General features: G+C 27.7%; 1 protein-coding gene and 1 pseudogene across 9 annotated transcripts; both read right to left on the bottom strand.

Moving 5' to 3' along the window:
* Nucleotides 1–123: 123 nt before the first annotated feature.
* LOC149878820 (E3 ubiquitin-protein ligase RNF216-like) lies at nt 124–27975 on the bottom strand. 9 transcript variants are annotated; one of them, XM_090071926.1, is made up of 19 exons: nt 27122–27975; nt 22418–22509; nt 20806–20890; nt 18100–18219; nt 16743–16854; nt 16519–16637; nt 16262–16300; nt 14286–14357; nt 13094–13208; nt 11630–11729; nt 10691–10769; nt 10393–10490; nt 8843–8924; nt 8686–8736; nt 8446–8494; nt 3091–3131; nt 2925–2994; nt 2048–2286; nt 124–323 (listed from the first exon to the last, which is right to left on the bottom strand). In XM_090071926.1, the coding sequence occupies exons 1-18, from the start codon at nt 27947–27949 to the stop codon at nt 2051–2053; spliced, it is 2388 nt and encodes a 795-aa protein (XP_089928052.1). In that variant the 5' UTR covers nt 27950–27975; the 3' UTR covers nt 124–323; nt 2048–2050. The 9 variants fall into 9 exon arrangements, 8 of the variants coding, with proteins under 8 accessions (XP_089928052.1, XP_089928053.1, XP_089928054.1 ...); XM_090071927.1 differs by lacking the exon at nt 18100–18219; XM_090071928.1 differs by lacking the exon at nt 22418–22509 and having other exon boundaries at nt 27122–27298.
* Nucleotides 5717–7829, bottom strand: LOC145184227 (uncharacterized; annotated as a pseudogene).
* Nucleotides 27976–27998: the final 23 nt, after the last annotated feature.

Consider the following 27998-nt stretch of genomic DNA (forward strand, 5'->3'; position numbering starts at 1 on the left):
AAAGAGTTACAGGTAGTGGAAGCTAAAATTATTAAAAATATGGTAACAAAGCTTTACTAAAACATATACTGCATATAAATCTCAGAATATAAAATGATCAGGGAAAAAGAGAAAATATGTACATTTTTATAATGGGCTATATTTACACACGCATACACTCGCGCCGATTATAGCATTTTTAAAAGAATCAAAGAGTCTAAGATTTACGCATTTAAATATGAGTTCATAAGATCATAATAAAAGTTTTTGTTAGTTGTGATCTCTCTTGTCTTGCTGACCTTCGTAAGTCAGTCTTTCAACATGCAGCATCTTATCGCTTTCATCTAAATCAGCAAAAATTAACTCGATTTTATTGTGAAATTGGTATATTTTTAGGTCTAATATAGAGAAATAATAAAAATAATAAGGATAAAGAAATAAACAGTAAAAAACAAGAAAGGTTCTTGAAAGGCTTTAGCAGCCTTTCTGATGGAAATAGTGGAGTTTTTTTGTTTTTTTTTTAAATTTTTTATGCTTTTTTAGCTTCTCGGTTAACTTTATATCCACTTTTTTTTCCACAAGTGAAGTTTGACGGACGTCTCTGTACCAACACCTTTTTTTTTTTACTTTGTAAACGATAATTTTTGACGTTTCAGAATGTGACGTGCGCAAGTTTTCAAAATTCGTTAATTAGATAGTTTCAAGTGTGAGAAAAAATGAGAAAGCTTTTTTCACATTAAACCGCAATTTTATGTCTAGATATTTGTAAAGTCAATGATTTTTTTGGTAAATGATCATTGAGTCATTGAGTATTCTGATATTTTTTAAATTATAAGAAATAAAAGACGTTCATGATCCGTCTGTGTTAGTAATAATCAATTACTGAATGAAAGTCTGATCACGTTTCAATTTTTTTAATCATGTTTGAAAATTTTCTCAATGTTTTAGAGTTTTGCAAACAAATCGGAGTACGCATAATTAACTACTCCGCGCGAAATTATTCAAACAAATCGGAGCACGCATAATTATTTACTCCGCGCGAAATTATTCAAACAAATCGGAGTACGCATAATTAACTACTCCGCGCGAAATTATTCAAACAAATCGGAGTACGCATAATTAACTACTCCGCGCGAAATTATTCAGAACTTAACAAGATCAAAAACAGTACAATGTAAATAAAACGCAGTTTCAAACGATCAGCCTTCTGATACTATCTTCTGAACTGTCGCAAAAATACTTTCAAATGTTATCTATCTTTTATCGACTGGCAGCCAAAAAAATAAAAGATAAAAGATAAAATTTTTTATTGACAATTTTTTAAAAAATTCAAGGAATTATCAGGGTGACCTCCACAGATATGCAACAAATTTTGAATACAGACGCAGATACAGACATTTTTGGTCAACAAATAAACTTAACTATTGTTGATGCATACTTCAATTTTCTGCAAGGATATTACATTTTGAGCACGACAGTTTTCAGGATATAATAAATTTAGAACGCTAGTGTTTCCAATGCTAAAGCGTGCTGATCTTAAAGTGTCTTCAGAATTTTTGATAAAAAAAAAAAAAAAGCGTGAGTTTTATATTTGAAGAACTCAAATGAATTCTAGCAGATTAATCTTCATTAATTCTAACGGATTTATGGCCATGCTAAACTATAAATATTGCCAAGTTTCCAGAGCTTGCATACCTGTAGGTCTATTTATTGTGAAAATCTTTAAACTCGCTAAAAACTCTTGTTTTATAGAATTTGTGACCTTATTAAAGAAACCTTAGCAAAGTTTTCCCTCGTTGAAGTTCTTTCTAAAGCCTGAAGTAATTTTGAAAAGGTTTACTGCATTAGCTTTTATGAACAACGTTGTTATATATATTTTTTCTTTCTTTTTTTTATTTGGTTATACAAAAAAAAAAAAAAAAAAAAAAAAAAAACACCTCAGATTTCATGACCAGATTTTCATGAAACTATTTCCATGCGCCGTACTCATGGTTACATATTATTTTTTAATCATATGTAAGATTCTATAAGTGGAAAAAAATTTCCACATTTTAAAAAATCTACTTACTATTTAAGGTAAAACTTGATTGTTCAGAGGGTTTGCATGACGCCGTCTACGGTAGCGGTGATGGTGATTGAGGTAATATTGATTGTGGCGGTGTTGTAGAAGGTTATTTATTAGATACTGGTCATTGTTTATGTTGACAGGAATATTATGCTGTACTTGAGGGATTTGATTAATTGCAGTTGGAACATTTTTTACTTCAAAGGAGGGCCCGACTGTAATTTTTGAAGCATGCACGTTACCTTTCATAAAAGTAACACAATAACATATAAATAATATATAAGTAACATGTAAATAAAATGTAACATACCAGATTTACATTTTATTCAAAACAAGTTTTACCCCTCATCTCATTTCACTTATCTCCCCCTCCCCTCCCCCCACCTCTCATCTTTAAATTAAGAGGAAAATATTTATTAAAAACAAGTTTTACACCCTATCTCATCTCATCTCATCTCTACTCCCCCTCCCCCTCCCCTACCCCCTACCCCTACCCCCTACCCCCTACCCCTACCCCCTACCCCTCCCCTCCATCCCAACCCTCATCTTTAAAATAAGAGGAAAAAAATTTTAGAAGTCATCAATTTTTTAAAAAAAGAAAGAGTAAAATCCGTCAAAAAGCTCTAGATTTGTATTAAATAGCACTAAATTTGTAATCACTTATTTTTTTATTTGAGTGTTTTTAACAAGTCAGTTCTACAGAAGTTTTTTTGTACAAAAATATCGCATAAATTTCTCTAAGTGGCTGCAGTGTTCGATGGAAGAAACCAAAAATTGCTCTGTATCTATTGGTGCATTTGAAAGTAATAGTGAAAATAAAATCCTTTTTTAATAAGAAATGAACAAAAACAATTTTAAAATTGATTAATTTAGTAGTTACCTCCAGTTAGTTTCATGCGTTCTTTTTCAGCTTCTTGTTTTATTGCAGCAATTTCGCGATCATCATCTTCCTTAAGAAATTTACAAAATTAAGTTTATTGCAAAATTTTAGAATTAAAACTGATCAAAAATAATTTATCAGTAAACTGATTCCATCAGCGACTCACTGCTGGATCTGTCCATAAGCTACATTTCTTGCAGTGTGCACCTAAAAATAAATTACTTAAAAGTAAAAAAAAAAATTGAAATCTCAGAAAAGAAACAACTCAATAAAATTTAACATCTTGATGAGATCTATGAATTCTCATAAATGGAACTTTCCAATAAAATCATTTTAATAACCAAACATTTCAGCGGAATCTCACTATAAACTCTAACATCTCAGTAAAAATATTAAAATCTAAGACAAAACAAAACTTTTGGAAATTTATTTTTTGAAATTCAATTACAAATGAATTTCAAAAAATAAATTCCCAAAAAAGTCTTAAAACGTAAAACAGTCATACTCTTTAAGTTTATTATGCATTTCAGTGAAAACTAACAATTTTTTCTTTTGAGTGTTTTGTATTCTTGTTTTGTTTCGTAAAAAGGCTTCTGTGAGCAAGTTTTACTCTAATCAAGTTATTTAACCTTATAAATAAACTTGAGCACAAATAAAAATTAATTGATGTCAAAAAATTTACACAAGTTTAAAAAATATGTCATACTTGTTTACTTTTCATTTTTTATAATAAAAAAATTACCTTTACAACCTCCTCATACCTCCAAACAACAAACTAAGAACACTTTTTAAATTTTCTTTAGTAAAACCATAAGTCATTAACCATCTTTAAAAGTTTTTGAAAGAAAGCTGTTTACTAGTGGCATTTATGTTTGGTTGTCCATAGAAAGCTATATACAAGTTGTGTTTAAGACTATTTTGAATTTTATAGCTTTATATTTGATAAATTTACCAATTTCTGGCTAAATATTCTTTTTTTTTTGAAAAGTAAATCTCCCTGTAAATATTTATATTTTGTCACCTTTCTGAGATGAAAAAAAATCTAGTAAATTTTTAAAAATATAAGACAAGATCTGTGTTAAATGGGTCTTGATGTATTTTAGGTCACACTTCAAAAACGTAGACTAAAGATTTAACCAAAAGTTTAAGAAAAAAAAAAAAAAAAATAGAGCCAGAATTTTCTTTTTAGTAAGAAGAAGTAAAAAATACTTTTATTTTTTGTTTTTTCTTGAATAATAAAATTTGAAGAGAGAAAACAATTAATGCTATTATGCAGAACAGAATTTCAAATCTAGTAATGTCTTGTTTTTCTCAGAAGTAACAGTATAAATGAAATATTTTAAAAAGACAGATGTATTATTGTTGGGGTTAACTAAACCATTTATTATAATTAAAACATTAACTTTAGATTTGTCAAGATAACATTGATTTAATATGCCTTTCAGCTCACTCTCCGTATATTGTGTCTAGCATTTAATGAAGGTGATTATAATGATGAGCAACCAAAGCATTTAAAAGTGATTAAATGCAAGAAATGCAGAAAAGGTTTTCATGAAGATATATTAGTATGTGATGTATTGTGTGGTCACTGACCCTGCAAAAAAATATGTCTTCTAAAAAACTGTGATGAATTTTTTTGTGTGCTAAAATGTAAATTATAATTTAAAAGAAAATTTTTTTCACTATTAATTTATTGTGAAAACAACATCCAATTTTAACCTTCTGTTGAAATAAATTCATTTTTTAAAACTTGATTTTTTTTTTTTTTTTTTTTAACTTAAAAGTTTATGCAACTTTTATCATTGTGTTATTGAGACAAGAATCTGGGATTCCAGACATTATAAATGACTGGAAGACACTTAGTCAAGGTTCATTTAGAACATCTATAGAGCTTACATATTATTACCAGTGCATGAATTATTTTAGTATTAAGCAAAACTTTTTTGTATTAATAAGAGTTTGGGAAATCTAGGCAAAATTATAAGCAATATTTTTGAAAAACTAGAAGCTAAAATATAGCATAAAATTTATTCTAAGTCCTAGTGAAACTCTACATGTTTTTGACATTGCATATCTATTAATGGTTATCAAAGCAAAAAAACAAAAAAACAAAAAACAAAAAAAACAGTAATGTCAATTTTGGTGCTGTAGTGTGCCACAGTATTTTGAGCACTGAAACTTAAATTTTTATTTAAAAGTTTCAGATTTAAACTTTAAGACTTTCAATAAAAAAAGAATTACATTGTTGCACATCAATTTTCTTCATTAATAAAAAAAAATATTGAAATTTTAAACAACAAAAAAAGTGATTGAATTTAATCTGAAGTGTGACCAGCACAGTTTTATTCTATTTATTATTAAAAAGACTATTAGAGTCAGTTTGAAAGATGTTTTTAATTCTGCTTTTACACAATGGTTATTATAGTGGAATACAATAAATTATATGTGAAGTCATTTGGTTAAATTAACTATAATATTGTTCTAAACGTCTCATTTTTTAGCATGTAATACGTTTTTACATAAGTGCACTTTACTCATATAAAATGTCTTGTTTGGTGATTTGCTGATAGCAAGTTACATTCTTTCACATAGGAGCACACTCTGATCATAATACAAGTCTTGTACTTATGCAATAAGCAAAACATTTATTTGATCTCACAAAAGTTCTACACACATGCAGATCAGTTTTATAAACAATTTTAAAATCACTAAAAAATATATATTACTAATAAAAGTTTTGACTTTTTAAAAATAAAATGAAAAAAAAAAAGTTAAAGGTGGTACACCCCCATTCTAAAAAATTTCCTTAAAATAATCAATACAAAATTAAAACTACAATACACAAGTTAAAACAAGTATGTTGATTTTTTTTTTAAATAAGAAATCTCGATTGCCCAACTTTTGCCTCACTTATTCCATACGAATTGCCAAAATATGGGTGTAATTTAAAACAAGATATCTCCAGTTCTATATATCTTTTAACTCTGAAATTTTCACACTATGTTCCTAAAAGGTACGAAGAGGTTATGAACCAAAATCATGCATTAAAGATGCATAGAACATTTTAAAAATAATTTTCTATATATTTAAGAAAATTTTTAACAAAAAAAGCAAGAAAAAAAAGATTTTAAACATACTTATACATCATATTTATTTGTAGTTTTGGTTCATTACCTAAGTCAATTTATAACAAAAACACCCTGAAAATTTCAAGTCAGCATATGGTCCCAAACTGAAAATATTGCGTTTTAAAATTTAGGTATTTGGTAAAAATGACATTTTGAGAAAAACACAAAAAACAAAATAAAAGTTCGTTATATTAGGAAAAGAAGCACGAGCCCAATTAAAAACCTCCACTATTATATTGTGGGTCCTTTTCCAGTTCTTTTTCAATATCCATGTAACTTTTTTTGATGGCTCTAAGCTGTTTTCTCCTTATTTTACCTTTAGCACTTGATTTGTGATTCATTTTTTTAATTTGGTTGCAGTCCAATTTACGAAGTCCTTCCTGCATAAATATATTTGGTTCGATACCTCCAGCACTAATTACTTTTTCAACTGTTGTGCTTCCATCATTAAATGCTATAATAGCTGAGTTCATACTAATCTCAAGAACCTTTTTCCCAATAAAAAAATCTTTAGGACATCTCTTCCATGTTAAGGCATTCAGACTTTCATTGTTATTTTGAGTTTGTTCGTGCAAACATTTTGATAATAATGTTTCATTTGTCAAATCTGTAAATATAGGCATAAGTACTGCTTTAATTGCTAATGGTAAGCTTAATTTAGTTTTGTATGTTGTTTCACCTGTTACTTTATTACTCTGCCACAAACACCAACTAGTTCTAGTTCGTGGGCAAAATTTGTGTTTCTGACTCTTCACTTATGTCACTGTTGTGAAATAAAACAGCCCAAGCACCTTTTTTCATTGCATATAGGTTATTCACATTTTGACGGATAGCCATACCAAAATAATTTTGAAGCATATTTATGGCTTCATCTGTCAGTCGACCTTTTCCATCTATTTTTTTTTCATCTGAAATAAACTGACCTTTAAGTGTCACTCTAAGGTTACGCGCACGATTTCCAAGTCTCTTTTGGTAATGTCCAACACAATGAAGTCTGTTTATTTCAAAACCTGGATATGGATTACTTGCAACAACATCATTATATGCTGAGCTGTCACCATCTCCAATATATCCTTCATATCTCAAACCATGCTTTTCAATTGACTGTTGAAAAATTGAAACAGCACCAGAAACTGATGATTTGTTGTGGTTAGCTTCACAAACATGATTTATTTTGCAATTTTGATAACCTGGTGTTGACTTTTTTTTGTTTCAATAACTACAAGCTTTGCAGAACTTAGTTAACAAAATTGAATCAAGACATTTTCCATTCTCTCTTGATATTGCAGTGACAATACCATTTAAAGACTGATGGCCTCTCTTTTGCCAGGTACCATCAACAGAAACCTGGCAAGCAGAAACATCATTAACATTGCTTGATTTAGAAATAATATCTTTGGATTCATTGGCTGCGCTTGAAATACTTGCAGAAGCAACTTCATTATAAATATTTAACAAACTGTTATTTATTGCACTATAGTTTTTAAAATTCATAGGAGATGGCATGTTCATTACTGCAGCAAATTTGCATATAGATTGATAACCTTTACCAGTTTCACGAAAAGCAGTAACGACTTGAAAATTAACTGATGCAGTAGGAACACCTGGAGTACTTTTAGATTTTTTAGTAGAAAACTGAGACGTGTGCAATCCTTTGCTAAATTGGCAACAAAGGCACTGTAAAGTTAAATAAAAACAAAAACCTTTCTTGCTTTTTTAAATCATTTTCTAAACAAACTTCATTTCCACATTTGGGGCATTTAAACTCACTAACCATTAGTTTTAAAATATTAAAGTTTATAATGATGTTGTAATTTTTTTGACTTCCAGATATTTCAGTGTTCACTATTTTTTTGGAGCTTGCTGATAAACTTGGATCAGAAATTGATGTATCAAGCTGAATAAACTTTGAAGATTTTAGGTGTTGATTACAAGAAAACTTTCTTTTTTTAGTTCGAGCAATAGAAAGTCCATATCTTATTTAGCTATTTATTTATAAGAACATTAACAAATTAAAACAGCATGCAAGCACGATACATTTGATACATGTTCGCATTAGTAGTTTAAGTTATAGCTTTTAAAATAAACATGAAGTACAAAATAAACAAGCTGCAGTAGAAAAGAGTTATTGATGTTTATAAGCTTGAGCAAGTTTACATTTTTTGTTTTAAAATGCGTTGCTATGGCGTTGCTACGGACTTCTCAATTTACTATGGCCACAAAACACATAATTGTACACACTTCCTTATTTATTTATTAAAAAAAAAATTAATAATATTGTTCTATGAAAAATTTTAAATTTAAAAAACCAATTTTCAAAAAATTGATTTTTTCTAAAAAATTTCAAAATTAATGGGGATGTACCACCTTAAACAATATAGAGATAAACTCACAATTTTGACCTGGATTCCTTGGATGCTGGCAAAAGTGCTCATAATTAATCTACAAAGAAACTTTTCTAGTTAAATTTTTTAAGTTTAAAATACATCTGTAAAACTCTAAGTTTTTTTCCAATCTCTTAATTTTAAAAATTATGCTTTTAATATGCAAAAGTAAATTATATGTAAAAAAAGAAAAACAAAAAAAAAAGAAAAAAAAAAAAAGAAAAAAAAAAAAAGAAAAAAAAAAAAAACCTTTGACTCCCTGCATATGTAGCACATGGTTGACCCACATCTGCATGTCATCTTAAACAAATTACATACAACTTAAAATTCATTCTTTTTTAATTTTCATCTTTTACAATAAAAATAACTCTTTTAATGATTCCTCAACAGTTCAGCAATGAAGTACCTTATTGCATCCATCGGTCTTCAAAAATATCGTTTCACATTTCCAGCATTTGCGAACTTTAGCTTGAGTCATTTTCTCTTCGCTATAAAAACCACAAGTTTTATTTTGAATTAAATTGATATTTTCCTTTTCCTAGGAAAATGTTTTTATCTGACAAAGTTCCTGTCAATTCCTGACAAATTTAAGTAGCAGAATAATGATTTTGGATGCTTTAAAAGGGACATCCAGTTAAGATTCAATTTAATATTATAATACTTTATCATTATATACCAAAACTATTCACAAATTTTATTTATCACAGTTAAAGAAAGAGAACAAGCAAACAACATATTTACTTAAAAAAAAAACAATAAAAATTTTAAACCTAAACATGAATCTTATTAAAGACCTGATCTTTATAAATGAACAATTTATTATCATATGCAGCAGAGATGCAGCGGAAATTTGCAAACTTTTTAGAAAACTTTTCTAAATGAATTTTTAAATCGCAAAACAATTACGTTCATGGAATATTAACATAAGAAAAGTTGAAGATAAATTGTTTTCTTGTTTATTCTCAACAACACTTCACACACTGTAATCAAGGGGTTTTAGGTCAGGTCTGGAGGGGCCAGATGTCTTTGGCCAGAAATTAGCCATATTGTTCTGAAGATATTGATGAGTTTTCCTGGATCCATGATAAGGTGTATTGTCCTGTTGAAAGATATAATTTCCTTCTGGGAAAGCCTTATTCAGCCAAGCACCACATAATGGTGTAGTAGACTGATATACACATCAGGGGTAACTTTTTATTTCTCTTTGATGTAGATTGTTGGACATTTCTCTCAATTAGAAGTGATGATTCCTAGCATCATGATGGACTGAGGGTGCTTGGTGTAACACGCAGGTCACCCTTCTGCACAATGAATCTATCATTTTGCCTATTAATCATACAGCCAACATTAAAAAGTATTCCATTTTAAAAAAATTTTTGACTGTTGACAAAGCATAGAATTTTTGCTTATTCAGTTTTGCTTCTTTTTTCACTTTAATATGAAATTTTTTACCTTTCTGTCAAAAGTTGTCACACAAGGTCGGGCCACACTGACTTTTTCAAGTGCTTTTAGAGTTCTTCTGACTGTCCAATCATTAAGATTGAACAGCTTTGCTGCCTTTTTGATGGACATTGTGGGGATTCTTTTCAACATGATTTTTGAGCTTTTTAGTTAATTTTTTATTAACTTATTTAGTTGACTGCAAAGGGCATTTGGGCTCTTTCAGCACTGTCATATTTTTTCACTTTGTAAAATGTAGTTTTAGATACTAGAGAAATTTAAGTCACTTTACTTGCAGGCCATTTGCATTACCCATTTGAATCAAATTTAAAACTTCAGTTCTTTTGGCTTCCTTTGTAAAACTTTTAACTAAATGTTTTTTTTATTCACACTTTTATTCAAATCGAACAAATTAGCCAACAAAATAAAAAATTCAGAAATTCTTTATTAACATCAAAAAACCTAGTCAAAAATTAGTCTGTGAATTGCTGCTGCACCCTGTATTAAAAATCTTACTAAGATTTACGCAATGAGGTCTCAGATTTGTTTTCAACTTCTGCACATGGCAGTCCAAAATGATCTTCCCATTCAACTTTACAGTGGCGGCATGTTTCCTATTAGAACAACAACTGATTACAATTAGCACTAACAAATCATTGTATTAAAAGAACTATTATTATAATTTTTATATGAAAATAAATGGCAAAAAAAAAAAAAAATCTTTAAGATGTCCTATAAACTAATAATTCTACATTTTAAGAACTTCAATTGAAAATAAAAGATAAAAGAATTAGCACTAAAATAAGTTTCTCACTTTCATGCAAGCCTCATTCTGACATCTAAACACTTTGTCTCCTTCAGGCATTTCAGCTGCAAAATCACATCCAGGGCATCTGTAAAATTAAACATCCGAAATAAAAGTGAAAACTTTATAACATTAAACAATAAGTTGGTTTTTCTATTCATTATAATCATATATTATTTATTAAACAATTGCTATATTTTATTTATTATTCATCCTTATGTATTATTTTTTTGCATTATTTTTACAAATTTTTTTAATATTATTATTATTATGCATTATTTATTATACTTTTACTATCCATTTTATACTTTATCAAAATTACATATTATATATTTAGACTTAAATAAAAATTTAATCTTTTAATCAAATTAAATTTAATTGATAAATTGGATTCAAGGTGTATTATCGACTTGCTGATCCATGAACAACATTTATGAAAAAATTTAAATTTTTTAGCTATTATTGCTATTATAGCTAATATATATATATATATATATATATATATATATATATATATATATATATATATATATATATATATATATATATATATATATATATATATATATATATATATATTATTTATTTATTTTTTTTTTTTGCTTGCAGTGTAAAAATAATGTATTAGAAAAAACCAAACTTATACTACATAAATAATCACAAATAATTAATCAATAAAACAAGACAATTTACATTATAAGAATTTCTTTGATTTAGCACATAATATTTTAACAGAAAAAATTGGCAATTTAATAGAAAAGTTGTTCAGGAGATCAGATTGGATAAAACTTTCATCAGATTGCAGCAAATGCTCTTTTATTTATTCCCGCCTAGATTATTTATTCCAGTCTAGATTAAATTCAAGCAAACTAAGAACTAAGTTCATAATTCTAGCAACCACATAGTTCAATTGTATTTTACATGAAGTTGTTTTTAAAAAGGACTTACCTCACCAAATTATCCAAGTTAGCAAGCTTTATATCTTCTTCTTGAACTCGCTCATGGTATTTCTCCAGCTCTTTTTCACTGAGAACTTTTTGAAGCTGGCCTGACAAACCAAAAAACAGGCTTTCATGCATTCATCCTGAATCAGCTGGATAACTGAGTTTCAAATCTTACAATTGAAACATTTTTTTGTGCTTATACTTTTTAAGTTTTTTTTTTTGTTTCTTTTGTTTTTCTGTTTTGTCCTTTTTTTTTTTTTGTTAAAAATAAAAAAAACTGAAGGAATTTTAATACCATATCCACTTTTTCAAGAAAAAAAAATAATTTAAAAACACAAAATTAATTATAGCCAAACTATCATTGGGATTGAAATTTGTAAATAGTTGCCAACTATGTAACGCATTTTTATACAGTTGCCAACTGTGTAACACATTTTTATTCAGATGCCAACTATTTACAAATTTCAATCCCAAAATCCTCACATCAAAATTTTTACTTTTGATTTTTTTTTTTAAGATTTAGCTTTTTGATGTGAGAAAAAAAAAAACCCTCAATGCAATCTTAAAAATGGAAAGGGAAACATTCTGAAAAAATTGTAGCAGATAAAAAAAGCCTAAATGTCTTAGGGATTAAAAAGCGGATGTAAAGCTGCTTGCTGCTGCTCATTTTCTAATTACTAGCACCTTGAGGTCAGAAAAGAAATCTCTTAAAGAAATGGGAAAAAATTGTTGCTTAAATAATTGCAACAGAAATCTCAAGCCACTTGTTTAAAGTATTTGTTAAAATGATTTAAAGAAATATGGATTTTCAAAAACTTCTCATCTGCATCTTATTTTACTTGCATATCACATCTAAGTCCTCTTTCACAAAAAGAGAACTCTTTTTTAAGTTCCATCTTGACAACAAAGCAATGTTGTCATAGTGATCGCTTCTGTTGCATAATTTGCATAAATTTTTTCTACCAGCTTTACATCCATTTTCAGATGAGCTAATAATAATTTTTAGCTTTTTTCCCCTTCACAGGGAAACATTTCTTAGTGGGCTTTGTTACTTTGAAATAATTTTTAGTACAATTTTTACAATTGGCCTTTTTTGAATACAAGGTATATTCTGATATTCAAAAATTAAAAAACCTTATGACACAGGATGCTTGTGCCACAAGCTTAATTGAAAGATTTGCAACTTTGAATCAGAGTTATATTTGAGATAAAATTAGAATAAATCTATGCTTGGATTGCCAATCAAAGACATGTAAATCAATTTAAGTAAAGCTTTGTAATTTGAAAATACACGTATAAATTTAATTCATAAGACAAAAAATAAAAGATTTTTAAAACAAAAAATATCTTTACTGTTTTGTAGGCTTTAAAGTGTAAAATGTTTTTATTTAAGTATAGCCCATGCTTTCATATAGCCATTTTTTGTACTTGATTTTTGAAATTAAAAATGATATATTTCAAAACTTACTCAAGGGGAATAAACTGGTGCATGCATCTGCCATACAAAACAGCTGGAGCTTTCCTGATCCATACATAGCTTCATTGGAATATTGTCTCAAGCAATTTTGACAAAATAAATGACCCTACAAAAAAACACAGAGGTTTTTCATAAACCCTTTCACTACATATAATAAGTAAGACTCATTTGTAACTTTGGTTACTCATCAATATGAATAACCAAAGTTACAAATGACAAGACTGACTCATTATTGGAATTTAACATATTCATGGTGTTTTTCTTGCTGTAATGTGCATGCAGTGCACCATTTCCCTAACATAATTTATGCCTGCATAATAATTGACAAGCAAAAATAAATTTGTGTCAACATGTTTACATTTTCATTTTTATTTTGAAATAAAAATGAAAATGTAAACGAGATGCAGTTTATGATAGCGATGAGGAGAATGATCTTAAACAGTCAGATGTATAATTTACTAGCGATTACAGTGAATTGAGAAACGAATATGATAGTGATAGTGGCAGTGACATATTACCAGTACACCATAAATGTACAAGATTGGTATCAAGCAGTGATGATGAGTCTTCCAATAAAGAAATCCAAGAAGATTGGATCTGGGAGAAAAAAAAAAATATACCTAATATAAAATAATTTTCTGAACTAAGTGGAATCAATCCTACATGCCTATGGAAATTAAACAACAATTCTATGCCTTTAAAAAGTTCTAAAAGTATGCCTTTGAAAAGTTGCAACAAGTTTTTATTAAAAACTTATGGAGTGTTATAGTAGAGAGACAAAGAGTAAGAAAGTAAGAGCCAGAAAGTAATTACAAAAAAGATGTTGCAAACAAAAGAAATTTGAGGTGGTTTCCTGGAAATTCAGACAAAATAAAAGCATATATTTCATTATGCACAAGAACTACACAAGTTCTTGTGCATAATGAAATATATGCTTTTATTTTGTCTGAAGATCAAAACTACATTTGTATTGGTCAAAAAATAAGTATTATAAACACCCTAGCGTTTTGATATTTCAAGATTTTTACACTTTGTGGACAATTAAAACTTGAATAAAGATAACAATTAAAAAAATTTTTCTTAACTTTATGGTAAAACTATTTTAAAGTTTTTAAGCATTTTAGATTTCCTTAAAAGATAGAAATAATTTTACCTCTACACATAATATTAGAGAATATATTACCTCTAAACATTGAATCATATCTTCAAACTTAACATCATTATAACAGCAGCTACATTCCACAGCTAGATTTTCCTTAAAAGCAAAGAACAGCAATAGAGATAATAACTGTAAATTTTTTAAATAATTTACGGAATGGTAAATTTTCAGTGCTGAAAAAAAAAAAACTTTTTAAGTTAAGCATTTAATTTTTTTCTATTTTTTGTTGGGAAAAATTCTTTTGAAAAAAAAAGAATTTTAAAAATTGCTTTTAGTTAATTATTAACTTAATTAAGTTAATTAACAAAATTAAGTTTTTATAATTGTATTTGTATTTAGGAATAACTGTAGTGCAATCTTAAATAGATGAAACTTACATTGAGGAAGTACATCTAGAGGTTAAAAGATTTGAAAACATATAACTCTATCTGTTTTAAATAACTTTGAATGGATTTGAATAAAGTCTTTTCTTTTATGAAACAATTAGCAAATGCAAATTAAAAAAAAAATTAATAACTACTATAATTATCATTAACAATAATAGTTATAAACTATTATCATAAAGTGAAAAACATTTATTTTACTTCAACTTAATCATTTTTAAATTCAAATTAAGCTGTTTTTAAACAGTTAAAAATTGAAAATGTAAATGAGTCATGATCTTGCAACACATGACATTCATTTTAAATGATGCAAACAGAATGCTCTAAAAGGGCAGCCCTAAATAATTTTAACTTTAAATAATAAATAGTAATTATACTAAAGAATAATTATACTAAGAATAAACTGCTGAATAATTATTATTATTATGATAATTATTCAGCAGTTTCCTGCAGAATCAGATTCAACTGGAGAATGATTTTAAGTAGCCTTTGATTTATTATTTAAAAAACGCTAAAGCCATTCAAATACAGTTTAATAAATTCTATTAACATTAAGAAGTCAGGCCATGCGTTGAAAACTAAATTTCTTTTGACACAATTTCTTTGTTTTGGGCATCAATACTTAAACACACAAACACATTTTTTTGATTTATTAAAATGTTAGAAAATCTCTAGAATTTATCTTTTTTTCTTTAAAGGACCATTAGCAAAGTATTTCTAGATGTTTTGAGAATCAGAATAAAAACCCTAGCTATCAAAATGCTAAGAAAATGATCAGATCTTTGAAAGTGTTTAATGGTAGTGCACTTTATAATTTTTTGCAGCAAAAAAAATAAAAAAATAAAATAATAAATAAATAAATGTGCACCAAATTCTACAAAAGATTCTTTTAAAGCCAAACTTTTGCTTACTAACTTTGATACTTATTTGCTGGATATCATATTTGCCTTACTTTATACTCACAATTGCCTTCTTTAATTTGTTTGTCGCTTCAGATGATTACATTTAAACCAGTTTGTAATTCCATTTCTTTTTAACTCTGTTCCTACTGCTGCTATTACCTAAACATTTTGGTGCATGATGAGTGAAAATCAATAAAAGTTTTCCCAGACCTAAAATCATCTGCGATCTGTGTATTCATTTTCAAAGTTCCCTCTTAACCCTCTTAACCAAGTAAATCACTTGTAAGCACTTGACCTTCATCAAACGTCTGAAAAAACATAAAAATCTGTCTAAACATAGCCCTCTTGATAGCCTATTGAGATGGGTCATGCTTTCAGCAACATGAACTTCATTTTACATTAAGGTCATTACAACTAACATAAGAAGATCCAAATCAGAGTAAAAAAAAAATTTCTTATTCTTGTTGAGTTTTAATCCAGTAGATTTCACAAGTGTAACTTTTCATTAAATGTATTTAAAGTGCAACTACTTTAAAAATGCATTCAATAGAGCTAAAGTGAAAAAAAAAAAAAAATAACAATACATAAAATAAAATAAATAAAATCTCAATACCTGAATTTTTTTTTTTTTTTTTCAATCAAATTATAAAAAAATAATAAAAAGCACATAAATTTTTTTTTCATTAAATACACTTATAATAAAAAAAATATTTACTTCACTATTTTGACTGTTTGTATAAACATCAATGCTTCCCTATAATATTAAAAAGTAAATTAAAAATCTCAGAGTATGGCAAAAACTATTTTTAGAATCAATTTTTGATCTCATTTGGAAAAGTAATATGCTTAGTGATTCATTCAAAAACCATTTACAGACATTTCATAATTTTATAAAAAACCCTTTAAGAGTACCCCAAAAACAAGCCATCAGAAAAACATGAATCTTGTTGCTATAACAAAGCAAAATTTTACCTCTGGTGTACATTTATTTAAATCTTGGAATTCTTTTTCTAGCTTAGGGTGTAGAGAAGTTAAAGATATACTTTTGCGTTTTTTCTTTAAAAATGAATGAATAAATGATTCAGATACATCTAAAAAATATCAGAATAAAAATTGTCAAGTAATAATCAACAGAAAATTTATATAAATTTTAATTTTTTTCAGATGTAAGAAAAAAAAAAGTATATAAAAAATACTTTTCTTTCCATCTTTGATCTCCTTCAAGTTGCAATATATCAAGTTATATGAAGAAGGAAAACTGCTTGCTCCTTCACCATAAAACACCTTTCTTATAACTGCTGTTGATACCTGGAAAAAAATACCTATAAGATACAATTAAAAAACTATATTAAACTATAGTAAATGAATACAACTCTTTAAGAATTGCAGTTAATTTTTTGAGATAAGAAAATCCCTTTAGCAGACTTTAATAAGGTGCTCATTGTAACTTTGATTTTAGACTGCTGTATGTATGGATGTATACATGCATGGGTGGACGGATGGATCAACAGACAGATGGACAGACAGACAGACAAACCTACAAAGATATGTAGGCATGGATGGATGGATGGATGAATGAAGGTGCATAAATATGTACATACATATGTACAGACGTACAAACGTATGTATTTATGTATTAGGGAGTCCCATTTTTAGGGTAATAGTGTTCTATCACTAATTTGAAGCACTTTTAGCAATCCTTCAGTTAAGCAGCATAAAATAAAATTATTATTTTGCTTTTAAAATGTTTCAGACATTTTTGAGACAATGTAAGAAAGCAAAATAATAATTTTATTTTACGCCGCTTAACTGAAGGATTACCATTGGAACTAACCCCCAGGCCCCACCCCTTGCCAAGGAAATGTGTTGTTCCAAATAACCCCCTCCCCAAACCCCCAGGTCAGAATTTGCTCACCACATTTAGATTACAGTACTCCCCCACCCCTCCCCCTCCCCCCTCCCCCTCCCCCTTTTGAAAAATATACATAACTTCAACATTTTTTAACCGATTTTGGATTTTTGTTGGTCTAATTAGGTGTGAAAAGGGTTCAGAAATCGATTTAGACCCATTTCATAATGATTAAATCAGTATTTTGTTTGATTTTGTCAACCGCGTCAAACCGCATAAAAATGGGTAAATTGTCAACTGCTTATCTTTGAACTCACTTCAAACCTAACTAATGGTTTTATTCAAACTATTCCCAACTTTTTTCTAACTAATGAGGGTTAATAGTACATGGTTCAACATAAGATTAGCCTGTATCTTTCAAACTGTAACTACACAAGCACTGTAAAAATAGGCTTTTTTCACCCAAAAATCATGATTTTTTAAACTTAAGGTAGCTTGTGTAGTCACAAAAATAAAATTAGAGCTCTAAAACTTTACAGATCTCATTTTCTCACATATACACAGTAGAAAAATGCTAGGAGCAGTCAAAATAAAATGTGACCCTGAAAACGGGACGCCCTAGTATGTATGTAATCAGTAAGCTCTAATAGGTTTCATGGTCACTTTTCAATACAGCTAGTTCATATTATAATAATCAAACTTACATTTCCAAACTGGTTTTGCAATACTTGTACTGATTGTCTGTTGTATTCTGAAACTGATGTTGAACTACAAATTGATGCTGAATTATTAACAACTGACAAACTTTTGATAGAACTGGTACTCTATTTGAAAAATTTGATTAGATTTGTTAACTGTATTTAATGAGACACACTGGCTTCATTAAAGGAAAATTTGTATTAACTTTATTTAATGAGACTAACTAGCTGCATTAAAAGAAAAATCAACTTATCAAACAAAAAAATGAAAAACAAACCAATACTTAAAAAGTTGGCAAAAATTTTGACACATAAATACTTATGTGAGCCAAAGAGCTGAACTAAGTATTTTATTGATACAACTTGTATTCAAACTCTTTTTAAAGAAACTTTGCATTACAAAAAACTTTGAAATTTACAAGTGCTGCCAACTGGTAACAAAATAAGTGTATAATACTTCATGACATGAAATTTAGATTTTTATAAAAATAAAAAACTTTTTTTCTAAAAAATTTTTTGTTTACAAAATTTATGTTTAAAAAATTAAAAATACAAAATAAATTCAAAATAATTTTTTATTTTAAATGTTGATGTTCAAAATTTTTTGTCTAAAAAAAAAACTTCATAAAAAAAAAACACTTTTAAAAGTTCAAACAATTCTATAACTGCAAGCTGTAAATGCAAGCTTACAACTATGAATCATCCTGAATAACAACAGGATATAAAAACCCAAGTTCAAAATCAAAAGTTTTTATTTCTTGAAAAAAATGTTTGCTTTTCCATTTTACAATTCTATTTTAATGTAGTTGAATTGCTAATACTACAAAATACCAAAGAAAAAACAAATAAAAAAAACAACTGCAAAATAAAACAACTTTTTCCAATCAATATCCATTAAATTCAAATTAAAATAAAAAGAAAATTGAATTGGTTAATACTATTTTTACAATCAACAATTAAATTTTTCATCTTTCTGCAAAGGTCTAGATATTATAAAAGAAGGTTTTTTTTTCTGTATAAAAATCTATGTGCAAAGCATTTTTACACCATTAGAGAATTCTTTATGCATGATAATCTGGACAGTTGTAAACTAAAGAGGTCCTAAGTTTTGAACTGTAAGTTCTGTTTACTGGTAAGCTTCTTAAAATCTGGTTTCATAATTGTAGTTTCATAATTGTAGTAAGTTTTAAGTAACTGACAATTGCAGACTGCTTAGATTTGTAGAATACTTTGGTTTGATAAACCTTATAGTGGAAGTTAAGATTTGCATGTGTACATTGAATCAAAAATCCAAATAAATTTTATAATAATCTTTTTCAGTTGAGGATACTTAATTTCAGGCACTATCTTTCAAAAACCTAATAAAGTTAGTGTTTTATGCAACATCAGAAGATTCCATTTCAAATTGAGATATTTCTTTAAGCCTGTTTAATGGAATTTGGCAGCTATCACTGATATCTGTTAAAAAAGGATTTACTATAAATAGCAAATCTTTAAATCAGTTTTAAAAGTCTTTTAGCAAATTTTGTAATTTTTCCTTGTATGATTCAATCTTATCATATTGATTTGAAGGATTCATATCATATTGAATTCATATCATTTTGAAGGATTCTTATCATATTGAAGGAAGGATCATCGTATTGATTTGAAGGATTAGAAACAATCATCTTTACTTGAGAAAAAATGATTTAAGGTTTTTTAAGTAAGATCTCTCTGAAAAGGTGTCATTTTTTTTTAAAAACTTAAAGTGGTCTGATTTAGATCAGATATATATATTTTTTTCTTCCTGAAGAGACAAAGTCAGATTTTATAAATATTGCATTACATCAGTCAAAAACAAAAGATTTTGAAAAAAAAAACATATCATCAATGATTTGAAATGTTTTTTTCTTTTCAATCAAAAAAAGATCACTTGGTTCGTCACCAATTTCCAATTAACAAAATCTTTAATCTCTGCTTTTTTGTATTTGATTGAATATAATTTACAATTTCCAACTTTAATTTTAGAACAATTAGAAACTAAAATGATGCTTAATTTTCTTGATAAACCACATAATGAACTAGAATAAACTTTGAATACTTAGGATCATATTTTAATAAGTCAAAATCGTTGCCATTGATTACTGGTGCACTGCGACAAACTTGTTGGTGCATCGGCTTTAATAAGAATAGCTTCAAGAGCTTCCTCCTTTATTAACATAAATACTCCAAACTTATTTGATTTTTAGGTATTGTTTTGAGCAATTTTATTTCATTTTTTCTGCAGTTTGAATATAATGGATATTCCTTAGGAGAATTTACGTTTTGTTTCATATTTTCTACCTTGCTATGAGTGAGTATTGTATTAAAAATTAAATTCATTGGTTTTATTCGTTCACTAAATCCAAATTTTTTAACCCATGAAATATTCTTTTCTTGTTATCAATTTTTTTTCTTCTTTTTTTTGCTACAGTTTCAAGAGCTGCAATTTAGCCATACATGCTATAAAGTAAGATTGTACAAAAATATTTGAAGGGAGTATTTCAACAGGGCTAAATTATTAACAAAATAGCTAAACTAAGCAGAAACTTCTAAAATACAATCAAATAGCAACACTCTTACAACAGAGAACAGAGAGAACATTTCATAAAAAATTCCACTAATTAGAATTTTAAATGAAATTTATAATTTATGAACTGATTTTGCTATTATATTATTTCATGCTAAACAGACCTGTTGTAATTTTGACACTTCAGCTACTGGTTTTTTTTTGCTGCACTTAGGATAGTTCTTTATATCTAATAGATGATGAAGAACACTAAAAAAAAAGAAAGAAAATAAAGTAAATAATTACTAATATGTAAAAATATGAAAGTCTTAAAATGTTCTAGTTTTTTAAATTTCAAGCCTCTAACAATATTTTAATTGTTTTCAAAAATTCAGTTCTTTTTTGCTTTATTTTTTTTTTTTTTACATAAAGATTTTTTAGACATTAATACCTTACAAAGTATTCTCTTTTATTACAAAAAAATATTTATTTCAATAATATATTCTACCAATTTATTTTAATATATTCTACCAATTTATTTTAATATATTCTACCAATTCATTTTAATATATTCTACCAATTTATTTTAATATATTCTACCAATTTATTTTAATATTTTCTACCAATTTATTTTAATATATTCTACCAATTTATTTTAATATATTCTACCAATTTATTTTAATATATTCTACCAATTTATTTTAATATTTTCTACCAATTTATTTTAATATATTCTACCAATTTGCCTCATAAACTCCCTATGATATAAACTATTCATAAACTCCCATGAAATGATTCCCATGAACTTTAAGTTAGAATGCTGTGTGGTCCAAAAAATCAGATACCGTATTTGGATTCAAAAAGGTCTAGGGTAGCTTATATTAGGTTGGAAAGGGTAGCTTATAGATTTAACCAGAAGGGCCTTAGTGTTGTTGTCAATGTCACAAACATGCTCAGAAATGTGCTTTTTTGAAGAATTAAGTGATGAAGCAATTTTAGTTTTTGATTTGGATTCAGCATCCTCAAATTAACAAAAATTACCTATCAAATTTCAGATTTAGTGCAATAGCAATTTTGGTACTGGTTCAAAATCAACTATCAATTTTGGTGCTGTGTAATATGATTTATTTTCACTTTTTTATTTCAACAAAAATGATGACTATTCTTCAGTTCACTACTTTTTTTATATTTACCTTCAAAAGTTCTTTAAGTCTCATAAACTCTTTGTAACTAAACTTACAAGGACATTTAACAGAACATCATTTTACAGAACTTTTTATGTAAAAGTGTTAATATTAATTAATGAAACTATTGATGACAGTTTGTTTGAAAAGAGAAGGGGAATGAGAATCAAATTAAAAACTTATGTCTATCTTTAAATTTGCTTTGCTTCATAATATCAACCTCTTGAAGAACAATGACCTAAGACAGCAAACTAAATTATTGCTCAAACTATTGCAACATTCAATTCTGATAATGCACAACAAAATAACAACATTTGAAATGATTATTCATCTATGAAAAGACAATAACTATATCGCTATAAGTGAAAAAACAAAAACTTTCATTGAAAAAAATCTATGAAAAGACAATAACTATATCGCTATAAGTGAAAAAACAAAAAATTTCATTGAAAAAAATAGCAAGTTAAAAAAATATCAATTTGATTGCAGTTTGGTTAAAAATGTAGTTGAAAGGAGCAGATAATTCTCATATGCTGTACTTTTCTTAAGCCTTAACTTCAGAGTCAAAAATTTTTAACAACTTTAAAAATGAAAGGACAATTTTATCATTTACTTGTTGACAGCATTTTCTAGTGTTAATTCATGGGGCAGTGAATTGATTTCCTGCTCCAAGAAGGTTTCATCAACATCTTCTATTACTGAAATCTAAAAACCAAGAACACATTTAATTACATCTTTAGCCCAACATTTAACTACATCTTTAGCCTCATTTAGGTTACCTAAATGTAGCCCAACAATGTAAAAATTTGTGCAAATGTTCATAACAAAAACCTTTTATCATGTATTGAATAAATACGCTGTGTAGAAATGCACTGTAAAACCACAGCATAATATCATACACAATAGACACTTGTTTATTTGAATCAGATGAGTTATGGGTAATACTATGTTTAGATTTTAATTACATGCCATTTTGCCTTTAAGTGTTTTATGATTTAGAATTTTCAAGTATTGTATTTATATACTTTGTTATTTGTAACTATTTATCAATTTTCACATTAACTATTGAAAAACAAGACAACATGAGATCACTCTATGGCCATTTTTAATGCAAACAAGACAACATGAGATCACTTTATGGCCATTTTTTTAATGAACTCTCTAACATCTTGAAGTGTATATCAGAATAATTAAATACCAAACAAGACAACATTAGATCACTTTATTGCCCATTTGTTGCTGAACTGCGTCTAGCAATCCCTACATATCAGTGACAAAAGTGATTAAAACTTTCTCCGTTAGATTGTCATTTTGTAGTGCCAAATGGATAACTATGGATTTGTTTTTCAAAGCAATAGATTTTATTAGGATGAGTTTTACTTTCAATCTCATTCTGTCTAATTAAACAGAAATTTTTGCAGAAGATTAAAAATGTAAAAAATAAAATATTACAAAAAAAAAGAAAAAAAATTCCAATTTTTATTTACTTCTAAAAATATTTATGAACAATTATAAATTTACCTAGGCAAAAGTTTGAAAGTGATTTGTAAAATAATTATTTGTTAAGTTGTTATAAGAATATGTAATTTCTTTAAATATTTTATTGTGTAAATGCTTTATTTTGTCAATTTCTCATCCTGAGCACATTGGGGCAGGACGGAGGATCTTTATATATTTATGTAGGCAAGAAAGGACTAATTTTAGCTAAAATTGTTTCAAAACTAAGATAATATTTTAAACTACACAAAGAAAAAAGTCCTAACTTACAATAAGCAGATAAAAATTGCATCAACTTTTTAGAGGCAGGTATAGTTTTGAACTTAAAAGGCTTCTAAAGTTACTAATACTGGCAAAAAAAACTCCTAACTCACATGCCAACCAAACACTTTCAAAGAAAAGTTACAAACAAATACAACTTCAGTAATTTGATTATGTGGATTGCACATCTTTACTTTACAAAAATCATAACTTTTTCATATTTATTAGCTTACACTTTAAAGTTTTACTTTTAAGTGTTCTGAATGTCATTTAATTTTTTATTGACATTATTTAATTATAAAACAACTTGAAAAAGAGCATATTTTTCATCACAACACAAACACAAGTAGTGAAAAAAAACACAAAGTAAATTAGTGACATTTGAAAGAGGGTAGGTGTTGATCTTATCATATCTGGCATCTATATTTAATTAAATGAATATAAGGAAGACATTCTTTCTGTAGCTGTACAGGCTTATGGTGTTGAAGATGCATCAAAATTTCTACTGTGGTCAAATTACTTGAAAGTCAAGATTACTTCCACAAAATAATATAATGACTGTAACCTACCATATCTAAAGTTATATCAGCTTAGGGGCCTAAAATATTTAGTCATTATCTGTGATATATGTGATATATGATATACACTGCAGGCCAAAAGTTTACGGACAATTGATATTTTTATATAAAAAGCTAAAATCTATCCTGTATCATTAAATTAATCAATAATATTAATTTATAATACTTAAACTTACTAATTTTAAGTGTTTATGTAAGTTTGAGGTCAGAAATTGGATATTATTGACCTCAAACTTACATAAGTAAGTTTGTTTTTTTAATTGTTTATTTTAACTTGATATATAGCGTTACATTACTCTAAAGAGTTTAGTCTTGTTAAAGTTATTTATTTGTTGTAACATGAAGTAAATATTTATAATATAATGATAGCCAACTAAAATGATTAAGAATATTTAGTTTTGTTTAGTTTTCATTTGGTGTTAATGACAGCTGCATTAAAAAATCTTCAAAATAATTTTAAAATTTTATAATAGACTATTTAACTAAAAATATGGGTAAAAAACCTTCTTTAACAGTTGCAAAATAATTACATTACATAAAGAAAGTTATTCAGTTCATAAAATTTGAAAAAAAATTAAAAGTTGCCAGAAGTACTGTACAAGATACCATCAAACGATGGAAAGAAACAGCCATTTTTGAAGACAAAAAAAGATCTGGTAGACAATAGAAGACAGCAAAAGCAGAAGATATAAGCAGAAGTATAATATTGATGAGTAAAAGAAATCAAAGACTTACGGCCGCAGAAATAACTTCAGGCTTTAATAGGAGTCATTCAAAATCTATTTCATTAACCACTACCAAACAATGTCTTAGACAAGCAGGACTTTCTGGCCGTATAGCAGTCAGGAAACCGTTGCTACAGATTGGAAATAAAAAGAAAAGGTTACATAGGGCTATAGACCACCAAAATTGGACAGAAGAAGACTAGGGAAAAGTATTATGGACCGATGAGTCTAAACTTGAACTGTTTGGGCAAAGACGTAGATTTTAAATCAGAAGATCAACAAAAGAAAAAATGATCCCAGAGTGTTTAGTGCCGACAATCAAGCATGGTGGTGGGTCAGTTATGGTATGAGGATGTTTTTCTTCAGCTGGTGTAGGTGACCTAGTTAAAATTGAGGATATTATGAAAAAAGAACAATATAAAACATTTCTAGAAAACAATGCTATACCTTCTGGCTTAAGAACTGTTGGTTGTAGTTTTGTTTTTATGCAGGACAATGACCTTAAACACACCTCAAAATTATGTAAGAACTATATAAAGGAACAAGAGGATAATCGTGTCCTCAAAAACATGACCTGGCCGGCCCAATCACCAGATTTGAACCCAATAGAGTTACTGTGGGAAGAATTGGACAGAAAGGTCAAACAAAACTGCCCAACATCCAAAGAGCACCTGTGGCAGATATTAAAAGAATCCTGATTATCAATTACACCCGAAATGATAAATAAATTAATAAATAGAATGCCACGGATCGCAAAAAAAGTGATAAAAACTTGTGGGTTATTTTTTGATGAAAAGATAGTTTAATAACAATAGTGTTGTTAGTATTTTTCTTATTTCATTTTTTGTCTTTTTTTTTCTTAAATAGTAACTATATGTATCGTTTATAAAATAAATATGATATTTGAATTTTTTTTAAATAATTATGGGAGTTTTAATTAAAAAATTAAACAAAATCCAAGTGTCCAGAAACTTTTCGCCTGCAGTGTATGTGATATGTGGGCAAGGAATTTGCTCTACTCAGCCTCTTATTGTATTGTCGTTGCTATTGAAAACCATGGGAAAGGCAGATTTAAATCATTGATCTATTAGACCACACAGCAAAACAGAATCTGTGTATCAAGACTCATTTCTTTGAGTACTTTCTTTCAGTTAGATGGTGTTATTTCAGGATAATTTTTTACATCTTCAACGTGAAAAATTGGCTTAAGACACCAAGTTAATAAAATGAAAAACTATGATGACACTTAAGATGGTTAATGATTGCCTAAAATGATTTTAAAAAAACTGAAAATTTGGCTTCCTAACATGTATGAATCTAATCACACAAGATCTTTACACTTACTAATGATCTTTTTTTACACATTTATGACACATTGTTTTATTTTATTGATTTATGACATATTGTTTCATAAATGTTTTATTGTTTCACCTTCTGCTGTCTTTTGGATCATTATAATTCCCACAAGAAAAAACATTAATAAATGAAATAAAGATCTTGATCTGTGGTCATTTTATAAACAAGACTAAAAACTGATTTACAAGAGTTGATGAAACTATGTTTGTTATGTAAACCCAGATGATGCATTGATATTCAATTTTCCCATCCCATTTATATGGATGAGTGAATAGTTAAAATGATTTAAACTTTTAAGGAACAAGGAGGTTTATCCAAGTTGCCAAATCAGTTCACAGGTTAACGAATCTGCTGAGCAGTGCTAAGAAAAAATAGCAATATAAAAATTCCTATTTTAAGAGGACAGGAAAATAACTAGCAAGTTGGAAAAAATTAAAAATTGATACATATATTGTTTCACCTTCATTATTCTTTCTGAATTATAATTTATGTTGTGTAAGTTTAAACATAAATTGAGTGCAATCAATTTAAAAATCAGTTTTTCGGCTTTAAGGAGTAAAACTAATGAGAATTGTTTCTCACATAAATAATAATAATAACTAATAAAAAAAAAAATCTTGCTGTTTTCTTGCTCAGCAAAGCTACTCAGCTAGCGGAACAAATTGACCAATCTACAAGAGAATCCATTTTCAAAAAGAAATTGGATTGTACACACCCTAATGTTCATTCAATTAGCTAGTATTAAGGTACATCAATCATCTGGACTTAAAAGATAATATTGAATAGACGTCTAACAATATTAATAAAGAACTTTTTAAAGTATTTTGCACCATTAGAAATCATAATTAAATTCAATAGCTTAACTAATTAAGTAAAGTCATTAACTTAAAACTCTCTTACAATAGCTTTCTTTGTGTGGTACATAAATCCATTCATTCCTTTGACAAGTGCTGAAGCATCTACTTCTGGAGTTAATGTTTTTGATGTGGGCAAAGTAACCACAGATGATTGGTGATTAACAACATTATCAAGACAACTTTTTTTCAATGTAAACTTTTGGACAGAAAAATTTTCCATTTTGTCATATTTCCTTTTTTTTTGTTCAATAATCAATGAATGTTCATCACCAGAAGCCCTGTCATAAACTAATGGTAGATTATATTTATTATAAATTGAGAAATTCATATTTTCTCTTTTAGTAGAACGGTGTTCTAGAATTTCCACTTCATTAAGTGATGAGGATATTGAATTGTCTTGACATGGAAAAGTTGAACTATTTGAAAGAGCATGTCTTTCTTGGTAACGCTGGTTGCTGCAGTGTAAATTATTATAAACATTTTTAGAACAAAGCGATTTATTACTTTTGTCAATTGATTTGTCTCTATAGAGGCTCAAATTTGCTAAACTGTCTTCATCAGAATTTTTTTCACTAAAATAATTGTGAGCATTAGTAGAATCTGGCATGTATAGCTGTGTATTTAGGATTGAAGGTTTTAATATGTTTTGCTTTGTTTTATTTTTTAATTCTATTGAATTGAAAATATAGTTGAGGGGCACAATATTGTCAGGCAGGTCAAGCATTCTTTCAATACATGATGCTAATACAAGAGAGTAGTTTTCACCTCCTATATTTGTTAACACATCATCATAAAAAAATCCAATTAAATCTTCACTATACTGAGGAAAGATTTCTTTCAGTTCAAATATGATATCTTCTTTTTGTGACATATCTATTCAGAGAAGAAAATATATATGCATATAAATACATATATACATA

The sequence above is a fragment of the Hydra viridissima genome, unplaced genomic scaffold, assembly GCF_058129835.1.
Source record: "Hydra viridissima isolate aposymbiotic clone 2 unplaced genomic scaffold, HvirCarnegie_v1 scaffold_14, whole genome shotgun sequence".
Taxonomy (NCBI): domain Eukaryota; kingdom Metazoa; phylum Cnidaria; class Hydrozoa; order Anthoathecata; family Hydridae; genus Hydra; species Hydra viridissima.